This window comes from Girardinichthys multiradiatus, chromosome 9 (assembly GCF_021462225.1).
Source record: "Girardinichthys multiradiatus isolate DD_20200921_A chromosome 9, DD_fGirMul_XY1, whole genome shotgun sequence".
NCBI lineage: Eukaryota > Metazoa > Chordata > Actinopteri > Cyprinodontiformes > Goodeidae > Girardinichthys > Girardinichthys multiradiatus.
The window spans coordinates 15,865,236-15,883,933 of record NC_061802.1 but is presented as its reverse complement, the minus strand read 5'-3'; the positions used below and the strand labels follow the sequence as shown (position 1 = coordinate 15,883,933).

At 40.5% G+C, this 18,698-nt stretch overlaps 2 protein-coding genes across 10 annotated transcripts; both read left to right on the top strand.

The window, feature by feature from the left end:
* The first annotated feature begins 94 nt into the window (after positions 1 to 94).
* Positions 95 to 4,231, top strand: pycr3 (pyrroline-5-carboxylate reductase 3). Of its 5 annotated transcripts, none has more exons than XM_047374115.1 (8): positions 113 to 201; positions 1,828 to 1,895; positions 2,232 to 2,325; positions 2,411 to 2,475; positions 2,785 to 2,964; positions 3,055 to 3,267; positions 3,485 to 3,577; positions 3,683 to 4,231. In XM_047374115.1, exons 3-8 carry the CDS (start codon positions 2,238 to 2,240, stop codon positions 3,863 to 3,865), a joined length of 822 nt encoding a protein of 273 aa, XP_047230071.1. In that variant the 5' UTR covers positions 113 to 201; positions 1,828 to 1,895; positions 2,232 to 2,237; the 3' UTR covers positions 3,866 to 4,231. The 5 variants fall into 5 exon arrangements, with proteins under 5 accessions (XP_047230070.1, XP_047230071.1, XP_047230067.1 ...); XM_047374113.1 differs by lacking the exons at positions 113 to 201; positions 1,828 to 1,895 and adding exons at positions 547 to 1,050; positions 1,142 to 1,210; XM_047374114.1 differs by lacking the exon at positions 1,828 to 1,895 and having other exon boundaries at positions 95 to 201.
* Positions 4,232 to 5,779: 1,548 nt separating this feature from the next.
* On the top strand, positions 5,780 to 18,107 carry eef1db (eukaryotic translation elongation factor 1 delta b (guanine nucleotide exchange protein)). 5 transcript variants are annotated; one of them, XM_047375426.1, is made up of 11 exons: positions 5,837 to 5,941; positions 8,719 to 8,777; positions 10,324 to 11,594; positions 11,983 to 12,091; positions 12,509 to 12,580; positions 13,593 to 13,655; positions 13,925 to 14,015; positions 15,557 to 15,669; positions 15,744 to 15,941; positions 16,046 to 16,240; positions 17,938 to 18,107. In XM_047375426.1, exons 3-11 carry the CDS (start codon positions 10,324 to 10,326, stop codon positions 17,974 to 17,976), a joined length of 2,151 nt encoding a protein of 716 aa, XP_047231382.1. In that variant the 5' UTR covers positions 5,837 to 5,941; positions 8,719 to 8,777; the 3' UTR covers positions 17,977 to 18,107. The 5 variants fall into 5 exon arrangements, with proteins under 5 accessions (XP_047231385.1, XP_047231382.1, XP_047231383.1 ...); XM_047375427.1 differs by lacking the exon at positions 13,593 to 13,655 and having other exon boundaries at positions 5,843 to 5,941; XM_047375430.1 differs by lacking the exon at positions 10,324 to 11,594 and having other exon boundaries at positions 5,923 to 5,941.
* The last annotated feature ends 591 nt before the right edge of the window (positions 18,108 to 18,698 follow it).

Here is an 18,698-nt window from a genome sequence, read left to right as displayed (position 1 = left end):
ACAGACTTAAGTAGAATAATATACTTTTTTTTTTCTCTCTCTCTTTTCCTAAATAATATTGCCATCCTGACCCACTGTCCTCACCAGTTGTTGGCGGTAATGCACCAAATAGCTGTTTGCAAACCGGCAATATAACGAAGAAGAAGAAGAAGAAGAAGCCCAACGAGGGTGACAGACGCTCTACAGAGATCGCAGAAAGCGGTGAGGATGGTGTGAGTGCGTCGCCTTGTTGTGTAGTAAAACTATGAGTGGCACCCGAAAGCGAAGCAGCATCTGGCAGAAGTTTAAAGATGTTGGGAAAGACAAAGCAAAGTGCTTTCACTGCAAAATGAGAATAACCTTAAGAGCAGGTTCCACCACTAACCTGCACAGACATATCAGAACTGTTTATCCCACAGTGCAATTAGAGGAGAGAGGGCCAGCCAGCTCACCGCCTACAGATTCTGTTGTGTCTCCTCCCAAAGGACCAACAGCTGCTTCAGCATCTGCTGCCCTCCCCACACATGCAAGTATTACCCCTCCTACTGCAACTCAAAGCAGAGCACTGGGGGCATAACACCGCTTGCTTGAGTTTGGTTCTGGTTCTGTGGATTTGTTTTCAGCACTTAAACTAAAAAGAAATCCTGATTTAAAACCCGTTCGGGAGTCGAACGAGAGCTGAGCCAAAAGAGGAGATTGAAATCACTGCTTCTAAGTGGCCGCGTTAGGACATTATTAGAAACCGAGCCGAGTGACGCTTCATTGGAGCGACCTGGCTGGCATAAAGAAACAGAGCTGGGACGCAGAATAGATTGGATTTGTGCTTGGAACCCTCAAAAGCAAGGTCATTAAAAGAGATTATTGGATGGAAAAAGAGAGGGCAATCACAAGCACTTTGAGATGGCTTTGATGACAGTGACCAGGTTATCACAGATCTGTGGACCAGATGAAGCTGAGACGGACACTGAATCCTTCAAATAAAACAGGAGCCGAATTTTCTGGGGCATATTACCATGATGTGAATCTCCTGTTCAACGACATCCCAAATGTGCTGTATGGGGCAAAGATCTGGTAACTGGAGGCTTTTGGTTCACTCAATTTCGTGTTCAAGAAACCGGTTTGAGATCATCTGAGCTTTATGACATGGTGTTTTATCCTGCAGGCAGTAGCATTCAGAAGATGGGTACAATGTGGTCATAAAGAAATGGATATGGTCAGCAACAATATCCAGGTAAGATGAGGTGTTTAAAGGATTCTCAATTGGTACTAAGAGGCCCAAAAAGTGCCAAGAATATGTCCCCCCCTGCCCCCACACTATTATACAACCACCACTAGTCTGAACCTCTGATACCTGAAAGGTTGGATCTTTGCTTTCATGCTGTTTGAGCTGAAGTCGTGGCTCATCAGAGCAGGTGATGTTTTTCCAATTCGTTATTTTCCAGTTTCGGTGAGCCCATGGGAAAATTGTTGCCTTACTTTCCTGCTCTTACCTTACAGAATGGTGTTTATTTAATGTGTATGTGTAGATGTAACGGTAGCAGTGTTTATGTTGTATGTTTGCACTTGCTCTGTGCGTCAGTGCAGTGTGGAAATTGCACTCCCCTCTGTTTGTGGTCGAATATATGCTGCTGGCTGCAGTAATCACTGCTGCTGTGTGAAAGTTGCTGAGTATCATTGTACAGCAGATGCAGATAAGTATTATGAATACATATAAATTGTTCTTATTAACTTATGTACCCCTAGTGTAAGAAGTGCTTACTGGGCTGACACCAGTTTCTGTACTTTCAGGTTGTTTAATAATGCATAACACTATGCTTACTATAATGCTAATATGATGCTCTGTTGTAGCGTGCTGTTTGCAAGCTATTTGTGACAAGCCGTTTGCACTGACCCAACACCGTTGTGTTTCTACTCAGGTACATCATTTATGTTGTTGTGTTGTTTTATTCTACCTTATTCTACTCTAATAAATGTATTATTATTACAGTAATCACTGCCGGTCTGTGAACGCTACACAAGAGTGTGTTGTTTTCAAGCTATTTGTGACGAGCCGTTTGGAAATAACTTTGCCTGATCAATCTGAAGCTCCTTGTCTTCTTTAAAAAAACAAAAACAAAAAAAACGCAGAGTCAAAGGGTTTATTTGGGCCGGTTGCATAGGGTCTTATACACAACGTCACTCTTTATTAGCTGGGCAGAAAAGGATATGACATTTTCCGGCTGAAATATTTGTTTTCTCTGCATTTGTCTCAGATCAAAATGGACCAGGATGCAGACGCACAACTGAGGATCGGCTTTATCGGTGCAGGAAACATGGCTTTTGGCATCGCAAAGGGCATGTTGTCAGGTTGGTGCAGAGGAACTTGTTGAAACATTGAAATGATGTTTGAGTAAAACAGTCAAATCTCCATGGTCCTTTCGTTACATTACAGGAAATGTTCTTCCTATAAACATCAATGTCAGTGCACCATCCTCCACAAATCAGGGACGTTTCCAGGTAATTATTTGTTCTTTTGCTTTTCTATAATTTAAAGTAACTTAGGACAATAAGCAGCAACAGATGGGAACATGTTACTGTTTCTATGTTTAGTTTAGCTTGGTTTTACTTTCCAGTTCCCCTGCAAACCAACTGCAGCAACAAGGCCATGCAGACATGAACCGAGAAAACCTTAATCTTTTTTAGTAAATCTGCAATGCATCAATCAGTGATTTTAGCACACATAACCAAGATTCTGTTAAGAGTGTTTTATCTGCAAACTATGTGTACTTGATAAACCTGTTGATGTACTGGTAAAATGTTTTTCAGGAGCTTGGTATTTCTGTAACTCACTCCAACACCGAGGTGGTCAGTGGTTCAGATGTGGTGTTTGTCGCAGTCAAACCTCATCTCGTTCCACTCGTTCTCTCTGAAGTGTCTCCGCACGTCCAACAGAAACAGATAATTGTGTCAGTTGCAGCAGGAGTAACCCTAGCTGTGTTGGAGGAGGTGAGGGCCGCAGCCGCTGTTAAACTAAAGGTTCAATCTGTCTGGATATCAGAGATCTTGCTTTTTTTTTTTGTTTGCTTTCATTTTAAGCTCCTCCCGGAAAACTCGATTGTCATCCGGCTGATGCCTAACCTTCCCTGTGTGGTTCAAGAGGGGGCCCTCTTGTTTGCACGGGGAGCCAACGCAAAACAAGAAGATGGCGCTGTACTTCGCAGCTTGTTGCGTTGCTGTGGTTTGGTGGTTGAAGGGCCTGAAGCCTGGATTGATATCCACACAGGGATGAGTGGGAGCGGAGTCGCTTTTGTGAGTCTGTGTTACAGTGTATTGTATTTTGCAGGATGCTGTAATAGTTTTTACACCATATGGCATTAAAATGAATAAATTTTAAATGAATGTAGAGGTTGTTACAAAAAAATAAACCATATTTACATTCTATGAATTCTACCAGTGCTTATGCAAGCTTTAGCCAATGTCCCACAAATCTTTCCAAAATGTTTGATCAAATTTTTTTTATGTCCAGGTGTACCTCTTTGCAGAAGCGCTGGCAGAAGGAGCTGTTAAAATGGGCATGCCAAGTGCTCTGGCTCACAGCATCGCATCCCAAACGGTTCTGGTCAGTCTTACGATATCTGCACTTTTGTTTTCCAAATACTCTTGATTAGACGTCCATGTCCAAAATCAGTGTTTAATTTGTTCTTACTACCACCATGTGCTGCAGGGTGCTGGGAGATTGTTACGTGATTCAGGGAAGCATCCAGCTCAGCTTCGGTCCGACGTCTGCACCCCGGGTGGGACAACCATCTATGGGCTTCACACACTGGAGCAGGGAGGGGTGAGGGCGTCTGTCATGAGTGCGGTGGAATCGGCCACTGAGAAAGCCCGGGAGCTTGGAAGAAAATAGGCAGCAGGAAGGGTCTCTGCTTCTGGCTGCCTTCTAAGAACTACACCTTGAACTTTAACCACGGAAAGTCTTAAATATAAGATGGCTGATTTTATTTATTTCTCAACTAGGTGCTCAAGGATAAAAAAAAAAAAGCACGAACTTGACTATTTTACAATCAGTTTACACCTCTTTTTGTTTCACTTTGATAGTTAACACAAGAAAATCTGTTAGATCACAAGTTTGTGATTTAGTTTCTGGATTAACATGCAGAATAATCCTTCTTTTCAATGAAGGCAGGTATGCATGCAGGATGGGATTGAAATGTACATTTGGAAGTGCTGATTGAGATTTGTGACAAATAAAAACTACAAAGCTCCCAGTTTATTATTGTGATGGAGAAACAACTGTTATTGTTGCCTTTTTGTGATTGACTGGGTTGTTATGGGCTTGTAAGGTAATAGCACAGTAGCCTGACTGAATTTATTTCATTGTCATTTAGCCTTTACTTAAACAGGTTAATCCAATTGAGATAAATAAATCTCTTTTATAAGAGAGACCTGGCCATGAAGGCAGCAGCACAGTTACTTAAAACAAATAAAGAAAATAATATAATATACTCTAAAAACCTTGGTATAAAACCAACCATATAAAACCTTTTCACACAAATGAGGTAGACTGCAATGATTTCAACAGAGCTTTAAACTCGTTCAGTTTCACCAGAGCTTTAAAGATTAGTTTGTAACTGCTTCCAAGTATTGAGAGCTGAAAACCAAGAAGCCAGACAACTATCAGCATAGTCAATTACATTAAGTTAAAAAGTTGTTTCCACCAATTTCTGTTTTACATAAAAAGAAAATTCTGACTTTTTCTGTAATAAAATACCAATAAAAGTTTCAGTTTTGTTAAAATCTATTAAATTTGTTCCTTAAGTGGTCATCAATTAAAAAAACCTAGATATTTAAAAGTAGATACAAAATAAACTTGACCATTTCTTGTTAAAGGTTTTTCAAAGACTGCTGATTTTGGAGACCTTGAAGTGGTGAAAAACACATTTTAAGTAAAATAATCGGATGTAATTTGATGCACATGCATTGAATGATATGTTGGTCCACAAACCAACAACCACCTTATACCTTCATACTTCTGTGCAGTGATCAGATCTCAGGATTTAGCAGCTTTTACAAACTTTTGTGACAATAAGCTGATTGCTTCAATAAATCTTTTTGTTTGTCAAAATCCTACTCGAAATTCTCGACAAGCCTGAAAATTCTGAAATGTACTACAGCAGATGACTTTTATGTCTTCAGTACTGCACTTCCTTTGAGAATTCAACAAAATGAGTCCTGATATCCTCCCAAATCCTATTGTTAACCTTTGCTGAAAGATGCATGCAGTACATGTTTTTCTTTTTTTAAAATTTTTTATAACTTTTCACTACAGTTTTAACCAGCACGTTTGAATCAGGATGCGGCTCACATTGATATATGTGAAAATGTGTGGAGGGAATATCAGTTAGGGCAATGTAATTTATTGTAAATTAAGTTGAATTGCATAAACACATTCAAATGTGACATGTAAAAACAGCATATGATGCATTTAAAGTCTAAATGTTTCTTTTAAGGATGTTGGTGTTTTATTATTTTTAATACTAGCAAAAATAATGGCAGCCTCGTTGGCATCTCAACCCAGCCCCACATCCAAGTTTTCTAGGGCCCCGTTAGTGGGCCTGGTCCCCCAGATTGGGAATCACTGCTGTAGAGTGATTCATTAGTATAATGTACCATTTTAAGAAGAAAGCTTAGACAAAGATCAGAAATAACTTATCGGTGACATGATTTGTTTGAAAAGGCACTGCCTAATATTTTTTATTTAATTATTATGTGTCAGTAGTTTATGGCATCAGTTTAATCCGAGCAGGTGGGAATATTAAAGATTCCTGAATCCCCCTCCCTTCATCCTCCAATCTCACCGCCGCTTCCTGCTGCTTCCTCCTTCCCGTTGTCGCTCACTCGGCTGGAGAAACACGCGTTTTATCCACCGGCCTGCGGTCATACCGACAAAAAAAAAAAAAAAAAAGAAGACAAAAACACAGCAGTAAGTAACGACAACGCTGACTGACAGATAGGGCTTGATTGTGGGGAATGTTGTGGGAGCTTGTTCCGGCCATTTATGGAGAAGAATAGAAGGTTTTGAAGGCTTCAGTTAGCCGACGCTAGCAGGTTGCTAACTGGCACGCCTTCCGAAAACCGGCGTCTATGGCCGCCGGTGCTTTTTTTTTTTTAATTCTTTTTTAAATGTGGTGGTTAACATTAGAACAGGTTGCTGTGTTTTATCACATGTATTATCGTTCGGGTGGAAGACATTTGCCGTTAACTGACGGCGTTCACGCCGACCTGACGCTGAGAAAAAGATGGCTAATGTGGAGGTTAGCAAGACGCACTTTGATATGATGACAGCTCTGATGAGGCTCTTTACTGCATCACAGGATAGACCTTTGTTCGTTTTATAGCGACAGATTTGTTTCCTTTTTATAAAACGCGTTACAGGTGCATCGTAATATTTAACTGGGTTCAAAACGTGAAACTGATTTTTTTTTTTTAAGAGTTCATCTGGAACATTTTGACTTGGAGACGATGAACATCCAAAATTCAGTTTCTCTGGTAGCTTTAATATTAAGACCAAAAAAATAATAATTTGTGAATACACAATTGTGAGGAAGACTGCTGATTTGAAAGCTGTCCAGCAGACAGTCTTGTCACTCAAAATGTTATTGCCAAGAATATGAATGGCAAGATTAGGGAAAGGAAAAGGTGCAAAAAAGACAGGGATAACCTCAGCCTTTAGAGGGCTGTGAAGTTAAGCCTATATAAGAGCTTTAGGCTGATTCAGAAGATGTGTACGATGGCTGGAGTCAGCACTTCAATAGTTACTTCACACAGATGTATCCACGACATGTGCAGGTGCAGTTGTAATTGGAACAGGCAGTTCTTTTGAGTGTACTGAATCAGTTTATTAGGAAGATTCGTTCACCGAATCACTGCAGTTCATTCGTGCAGAGGAACAGCACCACTTCCAGCACTGTGGTAGTTGGTGAGTCACTTTGCTTTGGCAGTTCTCTTCATGTGCTGTAGGTTTGCGAATCTACTGCACACACTTTGAGTTACAGATGGAGGACATGCCACAGGATCGCACCGACCATAGTTGAACTAAGAAAGGAACGAATTAGTGAGGGAAGTCAATTAAGAGCCACCCAACACTAAGGTGCAGCCATCTACCTGGAGGTTTTAGAGAAGGGGGGCCAAAGTCCGGTAATTGAGAGCTACCATCCTACAATCTCCTGATGCATTCTTTCTCCAATTCATCTGAATCAAATGCCTGAATTCCCTCATCAGCATGTCATCCAGCCCTGCAGAGGCCTGGTATTTGAAATACAAATATAGGCTCTAATACCTTCCTAATCTTCATCTCCATAAAGCTTTTCAGCAGATGGAAGCATGAAGTGCTCCAAAATCGCCTGATAGCTAGCTGCATTGACCCTGCCCTTGATAAAACACAGTGGACCAACACCAGCAGCTGACACGGCACCCCAGACCATCACTGACTGTGGGTACTTGACACTGGACTTCTGGCATTTTGGCATTTCCTTCTCCCCAGTCTTCCTCCAGACTCTGGCACTTTGATTTCCGAATGACATGCAGAATTTGCTTTCATCTGAAAAAAGTACTTTGGACCACTGAGCAACAGTCCAGTGCTGCTTCTCTGTAGTCCAGGTCAGGCGCTTCTGCTGCTGTTTCTGGTTCAAAAGTGGCTTGACCTGGGGAATGCGGCACCTGTAGCCCATTTCCTGCACACGCCTGTGCACGGTGGCTCTGGATGTTTCTACTCCAGACTCAGTCCACTGCTTCCGCAGGTCCCCCAAGGTCTGGAATCGGCCCTTCTCCACAATCTTCCTCAGGGTCTGGTCACCTCTTCTCATTGTGCAGCGTTTTCTGCCACACTTTTTCCTTCCCACAGACTTCCCACTGAGGTGCCTTGATACAGCACTCTGGGAACAGCCTATTCATTCAGAAATTTCTTTCTGTGTCTTACCCTCTTGCTTGAGGGTGTCAATAGTGGCCTTCTGGACAGCAGTCAGGTCGGCAGTCTTACCCATGATTGGGGTTTTGAGTGATGAACCAGGCTGGGAGTTTTAAAGGCCTCAGGAATCTTTTGCAGGTGTTTAGAGTTAACTCGTTGATTCAGATGATTAGGTTCATAGCTCGTTTAGAGACCCTTTTAATGATATGCTAATTTTGTGAGATAGGAATTTTGGGTTTTCATGAGCTGTATGCCAAAATCATCCGTATTAAGACAATAAAAGACCTGAAATATTTCAGTTAGTGTGCAATGAATCTAAAATATATGAATGTTAAATTTTCATCATGACATTATGGAAAATAATGAACTTTATCACAATATGCTAATATTTTGAGAAGGACCTGTACATGTGCTGCAGATAAACCACATTTAACATTTTTCTCTTGTTGGATTTAGTGCTCTTAGACATGTACAATTTAAATGCAAAGGATGAAAACAGATTGTGGGGAAAGTGAGCCTTTTGGATCTGGATTTTGGTTTACTTTGGATTTTAATAAAATACACATTTTAATCTTTAACCAGAGTAATAACTAACATAGGCTCATGCAAGATTATATCATAACAAACACTTCTTCTCTAACTGCACGTTCAGAATGTTATATGATTGTATTGGATCGAGCATTGCATTAATTCATTTTTTTAAATGTAATTGCATTCCATATATTTGTTTTATTAACAAGGTGGTGATTGTTAAATTTCTCTTTTCAATTGCTTGCGGTCAACTGGATGAAAAGAACTTGTTGAGGGATTCACTTTGTTTATAGCTTGACAGCTACACCTTTTACTGAGGAAGGTGAGAATCATCATGTAGGAAAATCCCAAAAGGGAGTTAGTGTTAGCTCCACATTCATATGTTTAAGTGAGTAAATGCCTGTATTTTATGGTACATTATAAAACGGCATGATTTGCATAATTTGAATGAATAATTTGTTGCCATGTTAATAATTTGCATGAACATTTTTGCATGCTCTTATGTCACTATTGATTCTGTAAATCAGTCTTGAGTTTATATAGTAAACATGTGTAGTACTCAGAAACGGGCATAGCTTTGCATTTTTAATCCTTAGACAGTGTTTTGTAAAAGTATTCAGGCCCCCCTTGACTCTTTTCACAATTTGCCATGTCTTAACCACAAACCTCAGTGTGTTTTATTGGGATTTTATGTGATTGATCAGCCACTAAAGTAGTGCATATTTGTGAAGTAAAAGGAAAATAATGCCCATTCAGATTTTTGGTAAAATATTTTGAAAGTGTGACCTGCATTTATATTCCGCTCACTTGAGTCAGTACTTCATAGGACCTACTGCCGCTGTAACTAGATCTTGGCTCCAGTTACAGCAGCAGGTATTTTGTGGGATGTCTCTTCCAGCTCTGCACACCCAGAGAATGAAAGTTAAGCCAGATAGCTCAGTTTCAGTTAGGTTGCATGGAGAATAGTCTGAAAACATTCATCTTCGAGTCTTGCCACAGATTCTAAATTGATTAAAGTTCTGGACTTTGACTGGGCCATGATAACATATAATATCCTTTGATTTAAACCAGGGCTCACAAACTACAGTCCTTGGGGGGCTAGTGTCCCGGAACATTTTGGGGTAGTTCTTCCTTAACACAGCTGAGTCAAACAAATGGGTCATTAGCAGGACACTGTACAACTTGATTACATGCCGAAGAGGTAGTTCAGCTATTGGATCCAGCTGCGTGGATCTTAAAGTTGCAGGACGCCGGGCTCCAGGGGACTATATTTTGAGACTTCTAATGTAAACCATTCTATTGTAGCTCTGCCTGTAAATTTAGTGTTACTGTCCCGCATGGAAGGTGACCTTCCGCCTCTGTTCGCTTCCAGGATTGCCTGGTATTTAGCTTTATCCTGCTTCTCATCAGCTCTGACCAGCTTATGTCCCTGCTGCTGGAAAATCATTCCCAAACAAAAATTCCAGTAAAATAAACTGAAGTCTGTTGTGTTAATGTGACAAAATGTGAAAAGGTGCTAGAGGTAGTAAACCATTGCATGTCAAGACTACACTATTTGAACTATAATGGCTGTTATAGGATGCTTTGGGGGCTTGTAAATTTTCATAAGTCTGATTTGCCAACTCACACCTGAAATTAACCCCGTTATTCTGCATGAACAACATTAGGTTTTATGCATGCTGCTTGTATTTTGTCCAGCAGTTGCTCGTGGATTCTGTTCTCTAGTTTGCGTTTAGTTCCGTTACAAAGTAAAATGTACCATTAATGATCCACCTCCTTAAAATGAACCCTTTTTTCTCCTCCTGCCTTTGTAACTAATCCAAAAGCCTGTACCTGTTATTCTCTTTTTGTCCTATAATGGCCCAAAGATGTCCAAGAAGATCTCCCAGTGCTCTGTAAAGAACCAATCGGAGCATGAACAGCCTCCCAGCCATAGTCAGTTGGATCAGAACACAAAGGCAGTCCTGGGATGTAGGAAAACGTCAGAACCAAGCCAGAGAAATGGGGAGACAACCTCTTCGTCTCCAGAGAGTGGGAGCTTGAATGGAAATGGGAAGCGCAGTGGGAAAAGCCGTCGCCGCAGAAAACGTTCTTCTAATCCTGGTAGCCACCATGAGGGAAAGGTGGATGAAGTGAAAGATAAAGAGGAGCCTGATGAACGTACCAGCCAGTCACATGACCATCAGGCTGTGTTGATGGGCTTGCAGTCGGAGTGTGGCAGTGTCTGGTTTGAGCGCAACATCTATGAGCAGGCTGAGAGCCTCTACCAGTGCTGGTTGGTGAGCTCTAACCGGACCTCCAAGCCCAACCGTTTACATCAACCCTCAGGGAAACATTCAACCCCTCTGTCTGCTGTGACTCCATCTACCTCAGGACTGACTTGTCACCATGGTGATCAGATGGCTTGCCACCATGTAATGGAGGAAGTGTGGGTAAACAAGATGACTTTTGACCAAGCAGAGCGCCGCTTTGCTGAAGAATCCGCTCCCCCATCAGTTCCAAACTCCCTTGACCTCCCAGCCCCGACTAACCGCTGCAGCGCCTCCAGAACACCTGATGAAGGTTATCAGTCTCAAGCTCCAACTCCTGCAACGCCTGTCGTCCAACAGGCAGCCGGCTCGCCAACTGCTCGGCAGTCGATTAACGGGCTGCCTCGCATCCCGGTGGAGCTGCTGAGGGAAGTGTGGCTCGACAAACCTCTGTACGATCGCGCCGAAGCAGCCTTTTACCAGAACCTGTATGCTAACAATTCCTCCAAGAGGCAAATCTGCACCTCCACCACCAGAGGTAGCGACCACCCTCAAAGTCTCATGGAAGAGGAAGAAGAGGAGGACGAGGATGATGCCGCGGAGGAGGAGAAACGGCTGGTCCTGCAGTGTAAAGCGGAAGTCTTTCATGCCCTTCACCCGATTCAGGAGGAAGAGGAACCAGCTGAGCTCCACGAGATGGAAGAAACTTCAGGAGTGTGCTTTTTCTTTCACTCGGACAGCGAGCCGGTGTGGCTGGACAAGTGGCGTTACGATGCTGCAGAGAGTCGTTTTCACAGCAGCGGTTCGGATAAAGTCTGCGCGGTGAAGAAGAATCGGAGGCCGGAGGCAGAAAAGCCGTCAGCTGCCTCCAAGACGCCAAAAAGGGACAAGTATGACCAAACCGGGGGAATGGAGCCGCACCAGATGTTTCAGTTCACCGTTCATTACTTTTCATTTTCTCTGTTTTTTTATGTCATTTTCTTTCTTAATTCGCCTTGTATTTCTTTCATTCATTGTAGTTCATGCATTCATTTCAAATTTTATTTTATTTTTTTCCTGAGTGACTCTTCTACCAAAATAGTTTTTTTTCCCCCCATTTTCTTTAGCTTATAGAGTTAGAGTTGTACTTGGGGTGTCTGGTTGTATAGCAGGCAGCGTTTACACTTATTAGAACTTTGATACATTCTAGATCATTATTAGTTTAATATTGTAGCAGCAGTTATTTTATTTTTCCTAACTTTTTTCCCCTTACGTCCATCTTTTGTCCTGCTTTCTTAGAAAAATGAGCTCAGTGGACTTCTTGGGTCAGGAGAAGATCTGGTTTGAGAAGCCTCGTTACGATGAGGCAGAACGACGCTTCTATGAGCGAATGAACGGCTCGTCGCAGGTAACCACTCTGACCTAGCATTGATTCAGAGACGAAGTACAAGAGGAAAACACTGAGCAATAGTGTATTTCTACAACTTTTTTTTTAAACTTTTCAACATCTGAGGTATCCTAAAGCATAAAACCCTTTTATCTCACAAAATACAGTGATGTGGTGTTTTATGACATTTGCAGTTAAGATCATGGCAAAAGAAAAAAGACAAGTTTGTGAAGGAAAACAGTCGGGGTGTAATGATGGGGCAGATGTGCTGAGATGAAGACAACTGGTGCAAAAGCAATAAAGTTTCAAATGTGTCACTTTCTCTGTGAAACTGGATTTTAAAAGCATGTATTCTGCTCCACTCTTCTAGTGTCGTTCTAATTTTGTCTCTGCAAAGTGAAAGATGCGCTAACATTTCCTTTTTGTTTTCACTTATAGGATGTTGGAGCAAACGCCATCCTGCAGGACATCGCTCGAGCTCGGGAGAACATCCAGAAATCTCTAGCCGGGGTAAGAATTTCTTCCAGCCATTATAATGCACATTTACAACTTTTCTCCCCGCTGGATGCTCGTCTGGAAGAAAACGTGAGGAATAACGTAATGTAATATTTTTAAGGGTCTAGTTTTTTGACTGTCTTGCATGTAGGTACACATCGCATCCTAAACTGAAACCTTAAACCCAAATACCCTGCAAGGGTCAACTTTAAATCCAATAAACTGACATGAATGTCAGTTGCCACATTGTCTGTCAAATTTATAAGAGCAAAACTGATTCATGGAAATGTTTTTGAGATAAAATCGGCTGTAACTTCAGCAGCAATTGTTTTGAACGTTGAGTACATTTATTACTCCCAGATTGCGTAATTGCAAAAAACTTAATATTTTTGAGTTAAACTTGAGCACAGAAAGCTGTAGAACAGAGAAGAGAAAATGTGCACAGCGGACTGAAACTGAGGCATAGACTGTATGAAGGCGTTTTCAGGCATTCCCAGGAGGCTTAGCTAATGGCTGCATTACTAAGACATAGTTCAGGGTCATCCTACTAAAGGCTGTATCAAAAAGGAAATACTTTCAGGCCTTAATCTGTCAAAGATTGGCAGAAGGGAAACTTGTCTATTTTTTGGAAATTGGAAATGGTGGCTGCCGGTTGTCTAGAAAAAACTCTGCTAAGGTTTCTGTAGCAGCACATCTCTGCATCCATACTGTCGATAAAATTCCATATGAAATACATACACTTTGCTGAAAACTACTTTTGTCTTAGTCTTTTTGATGGTCTGCTTTTTTATATCTGAGAAAAGTTGGTTGTTTTGTCTTGTGTTGGCAGATTTGAAAGCATGGGATTCCTTTGCTTTCTGCATGAACTTTTTTCTTTTATTCCAACATGAAGCTTCGTCTTCGTTTGCTTCTACACTGATTTCCTCACACTTCTCTCATTGTCTTGGCTCTTTTTTTCATGTTCTTCATTCAATTTCCCTGCCCTGAATTCTCTCCTTGTTCCACACCTGCACTCTCCTCCTCCAAGCTGAAGAATGCGCTGTGTAACAAAGAGGCTTCCCAAGCTTCCTTGACCCAACAGTCCCATCCTGTAAGTCTTTCAGAGTCTTTGTGTGCTGCTGGAAGCACCTTCTGCTGCTCTGCCAGCAGGTGGTCATATCACGCAAGTTGTGTGAAATCTGAATATAAATTCAGTTTGTGGATGACTTGCAAAGTAGGAAGTAGCACCCGCTTATCGGCCTGCTTTCATACACTATTTGTTTTTCGTCACTTTTGTCTTGCTGAAGAGGCGGCCATGTTGAATCGTCTTTGTTAGATTAGTAAAACATTTTTTGTTTTTTAAATGTCGTATCTTTGCAGAGCACCGGCAGCAGCAACAGTGCAGCTGATCAAGGAGAACTCATTTCTCGCATCCAAAGCCTCGAGCTGGAGAACCAGAGTTTACACAAAGGTTGGTTTGTCACCTTCACTTGTCCGTACATAGAACTTTTGCCTTAAATGCTTGGAGCCTTTTATGTTATTTCCTGTGTCGTAAACCATTAACAGCAAATTAGTATTTTTATTTGAACCGTCACAATGAAAGCACAAGGTTTGATCTACATGCTTTTTTAGTTTAATGTTCCAGCATGGTGCTGAATGGGAGGATGATCTTTAGAACAGCTTGTTGACTGATTCTGGCTTTTAAGTTCACCATCGCTAATCATAAAGATAATTATGCGTTTTAAACTCAAAAGTAGGACTCAGATCTCAAAATGTTGACTTTTAAACTCCTAGTTATCACTCTATGATCATTATGGTTTTAAGCATGATAAAACAAATTTAACGTGTAAAAATGTTTGAAGTTTCTAGACTTCTTTCCTAATGCTATTATCTAAAGGTATCTGAATTTCTGAAAAACAAAATGAATTTTTACATGAATTTATATTTGGATGACGTTTTCTTTCGTGTGTTACATTCAAACCTATGTATGTACGACTAATTGGTCATTATGGTTTTTGTGTTACTCAAAGAGAACCCATTTATGAATCTATACTTCTTAAAGGAGCCATTTTACAGCTTTTTTGACTTCTAGACCCTCTTAGATCAGGGTTTTAAACAGAACCTGTAGTTCTTAAACTGGGTCCGCTTTAGAATCCAACTAAAGCATGGAACTTCCTCTTTCTAAGATAAAGGTTTCACAAAACAAAAGTATCGCAGATTACTGAACTGTGATGTAAAGAATCGGTATTTAAAGTAATCCAGTCCAGTCTTAGTGGTAGATTCTGAAATACTTAATTTTATCCAGATGCCTGACAAGAAAATAGAAATTTCAGTTTGGAAAAGTTTAGATTTTGGTGGTAATGGAGTATGTCATTATTAAATTCTCCCAATCTCAAAATGTTGGGTTTGAATATCTTATTTTTCTTTCTAACCCTAAATTCTAACATGCCATGGGACGTTTCTTTTACACAACAGTTGAAGGCTCATAGATGGAACAAAAAGAAATCTCCATTGGACGAGTTCGTTGTGATTCTGAAACACTTTAAGGGCTTGAGCTCGTCTTTACAGCAGATATTTAACATTCTGAAGCCTAAAGATTTGTCCAGCCTCAGAAAACACAACTTTATTTCCTTATTCTATCGAAAAAGTTCAAATGGAACCAAATGGATGCAGGAAGAGGCACATCCAGTGTCCATGACATACTTTACAACACTATAAAACGTCAGTGATGGTACCGAACATATTTTATCTCTGCATGATGTTTAGAATAATAAAATCTTTTCTTGGTCCTTTACTTTCTAGTGAATATCTGGGATGTATGCTAGTTCAATCAAGAGGTCATATGTGGATTTGACTTTTTTCTTACGTTTTCATAAAATGCACAAGCTGCTCTGCACATCTGTGTATAATGGTTTTAACCAGGATTTAGAAATCTAATTGATTTTATCACACAATTAACATTTACAGCTTATTTATGCATCAATTCCCTGACTTTGATCCCGTTTTCTTCAGTGGTAGGCGACCTACGAGCAGCACTCTCCAAGCTGGAATGTCGAGTTGCCGTTCTTGAGAAATCTCCAGCATCAGTGACCCCAGCACCTGCTCCCTCCGTCCTCTACACAAATGTGAGTGGATGCTGACTAGTTTTGCACATCAAGGAATCAAAAAGTGCAAGTTTTTACTGGTTTCATTTCTCCAGGGCACTGCTGTCCAGCAGAAGGCCAGTGTCCCAGTTAAACAGGATGAAGATGATGACGATGATATTGACCTGTTTGGTAGTGATGAAGATGAAGAGGCAGATAAACTTAAAGAGCAGAGGTTGAAGGAATACGCAGAAAGGAAGGCAAAGAAGCCTGCCGTCATCGCTAAGTCCTCAATATTACTGGATGTTAAACCTGTAAGATTGTCTAGACACCTTAAAATTATATTCTTTATAGACACAAACAACCTTCATGTTCTCCGTGTTGAACTTGTGCCTCTGTCCTCTCCTGCTTGCCGTAGTGGGACGATGAGACGGACATGGCGAAGCTGGAGGAGTGCGTGCGCTCGGTGCAGGCAGACGGTCTGTTATGGGGAACATCCAAACTGGTTCCTGTGGGTTACGGCATCAAGAAGCTCCAGATCGCATGCGTGGTGGAGGACGACAAGGTGGGAACAGACTTGTTGGAGGAGGAGATCACCAAGTTTGAAGACTATGTAAGTACTTGGATTTATTGTTTTGGAGTTTGTGTAGTATAGGTGAGCATGGAAAGGTCTGATAACTAGAAAGGACATTTCCTGTTGAGGCATAACTCATTATGTCGTCATTAGAAAATTCAAGGTGGTGGTAATGGTCCACATCTGTGTTCTGAAGTTTCACTTCGAAGAATAGCTGGATTTCTTTGGGTCTGGCGTGTGAGCCAAGTTCCCCCAATAAGAAGGGGATATGAAGTAAATTTGCCTTATTTTGCTCTTTAATTTCTCCTCTGTGACAGTAAGTCCATTTATAGTTACCCACACGCCTTTGTTAGCATGTATCAGCTGTGCTGTACTTCAGCTCAGTGTAATCATTTAAAGTTAAATTATGGTATAAACACGTCTCAGTGCCAAATAATGGTGACGCCCACCCCTTTAAAGCAAAAAGCTGCCCCAGGAACAGTCAGTTGAATGAAACAAAGCTGATATCAAGTCTTTCATTTAAAAAAGTTTCAACAGATTGAAACATTTTACATTTGTAGTTTAAACTTATTCAACATTTTAAGTTGTCAGAGTTGAAATTGGCTGAAACGTACCGTTTTCCACTAAATGATTCTCAGAAACTGATCAGAAAGACGCAGAAGTCTGTGTGACCTTTTGAATTTAGGCCATATCTGCGGCTGTGAACGTTTCAGTAAGACTCGAGCAAAAGTTCAGTTCAGACACGTTCTTTTATTAAGTCAAAAAGCCAGAAAACAATGACATGTACACAGAGGTTAACTGTCACATAGGTATTATTATTGCCAAGAGATTACTTCAGTTTACTCTACAAACACATTTTGAATCAAGAGGGACATGGTAACCTGGTATCTTAAGGTGATACAGCTGAGTTAATCCTGACATTCGTTGGATCACAAAGCTGATCCAGCTCGGTATGTCGCTTCGAGTTTTTAGACCGGATGTGTTCATGTAAAATATACAGTTTAGTCCAGAGTTACTCAGCCCTGGTAGATTTTACTGTCAGTAAAGGTTGAAATGATCTGGCACTTAACATCATGCTTTCAATTCATTTAATATATTGTAGAAGGTTGCTGGTTGCAAAGTTTATTTTTATTTTTATGATCTTTAAAAACAAATAAGACTCAGTCCTGTAGTTGGGCTAAATGTCTCAATTCATTTTTTGCCAACCTGTCTCTGGATGTTTTTGGGAAGTAAAAATGTAGAAATCTCAGACGTAGCATGTGGTTTTGAAAAGTTTGATGTTACAGTAACGTTGTGTTGTATATTTAGGTTTTTACTTTGTACATCTGTGTTGCTTAAAAAAAATTCAGTTTACAATTTATTTTCAGTAGCTCTAATAATTACATGGCTATTTTAAAATTGAAGCATCTGAAAGCCTGTTAGCCTTGAAAACCACAACTAACTCATTTTGGTACAATTTAAATTGCTTGTGTTAATTTAGCTTTTTCACCGGAAGTTGATTGAAAGACAAATAAACAGGATTTTAAGTATTACTGCAACAGTAACTGAGCTATCTTACTTATTTCAGTCGCATCTAGAGGTTCTACTGGTCAGCTATTTGTGGAAATAGTGTCACAAGTCAATGCTTTCCAGCCCAGTGCTGCCATCATGTGGCCAAAATATCAGGTTTCACAATTAGAAGTTCCTGCAGTTGAGTCATTTAACACTTGTCTTTTTTTCTCCCGTGCTTGTTTCAGGTTCAAAGTGTGGATGTAGCAGCCTTCAACAAGATCTGATTCAGCAGCATCTCTTCCTCTTTTCATCGCTCCCTGTTTCTCTGCTGATCGTGTCAACTGTTGACAATAAAACAAATTCTTGCACTGAAGTTATTGTGTTATGAGGTCAATAAAGTGCTAAAGAAAATGTATGCAGCATTCCACAATTTAATGGCCACTATTCAATCTGAATATTAGAAAACAATATTCCTGCTACTCTGGGTAACCTAGATTTTCCTGGGAAAGTTCATGTTATGTATTCCTAAAATGAGGCTCTGGATTAATTTTCATCTTTTTACACTAATTATTAGTACAATATTTGAATTCAGAAACTAATTAGTTTCTTCAACTTTAATTTTTTTCATATTTAATAATCAGTAGAAATCATTTTTCTTTATATAATATCTTTGCGTTAATTTGAGTTCATTTTAATACAAACTGAACTGAAAACTTTATTAAATTTTTAATTTACCAGGTGCCCTTCCACAACGGTTTCAAAGTGTAGTCCTAGGAATCAGCAGCTGCTGTGCACCTACCTCTCACTTTTAAGAAAACCGAGTATGCAGTATAGATTTACTGACCTAATATTTAGATGTTTTGTTGCCTGTGATCATTATGCATCACAAAGGATGATGGTGGACATCAGTCCGATCCACATTTGCATGGTGAAGAAGCAAAGCGAACCCGCCTCGGACCAGAAACACTCAATCCCGCAGGGTGCAGAACTGCCTCAGGTATCCATG

Excerpts from the sequence above, each read along its gene's own strand:
- eef1db (XM_047375426.1), top strand. The coding sequence starts at position 10,324 with ATGTCCAAGAAGATCTCCCAGTGCTCTGTAAAGAACCAATCGGAGCAT. Across the intron at positions 13,656-13,924 it reads TGACCCAACAGTCCCATCCT|AGCACCGGCAGCAGCAACAG; the intron begins GTAAGTCTTTCA and ends GTATCTTTGCAG. Across the intron at positions 16,241-17,937 it reads TCACCAAGTTTGAAGACTAT|GTTCAAAGTGTGGATGTAGC; the intron begins GTAAGTACTTGG and ends TGCTTGTTTCAG.
- pycr3 (XM_047374111.1), top strand. The coding sequence starts at position 245 with ATGAGTGGCACCCGAAAGCGAAGCAGCATCTGGCAGAAGTTTAAAGAT. Across the intron at positions 2,476-2,784 it reads CAAATCAGGGACGTTTCCAG|GAGCTTGGTATTTCTGTAAC; the intron begins GTAATTATTTGT and ends AATGTTTTTCAG. Across the intron at positions 2,965-3,054 it reads CCCTAGCTGTGTTGGAGGAG|CTCCTCCCGGAAAACTCGAT; the intron begins GTGAGGGCCGCA and ends TTTCATTTTAAG.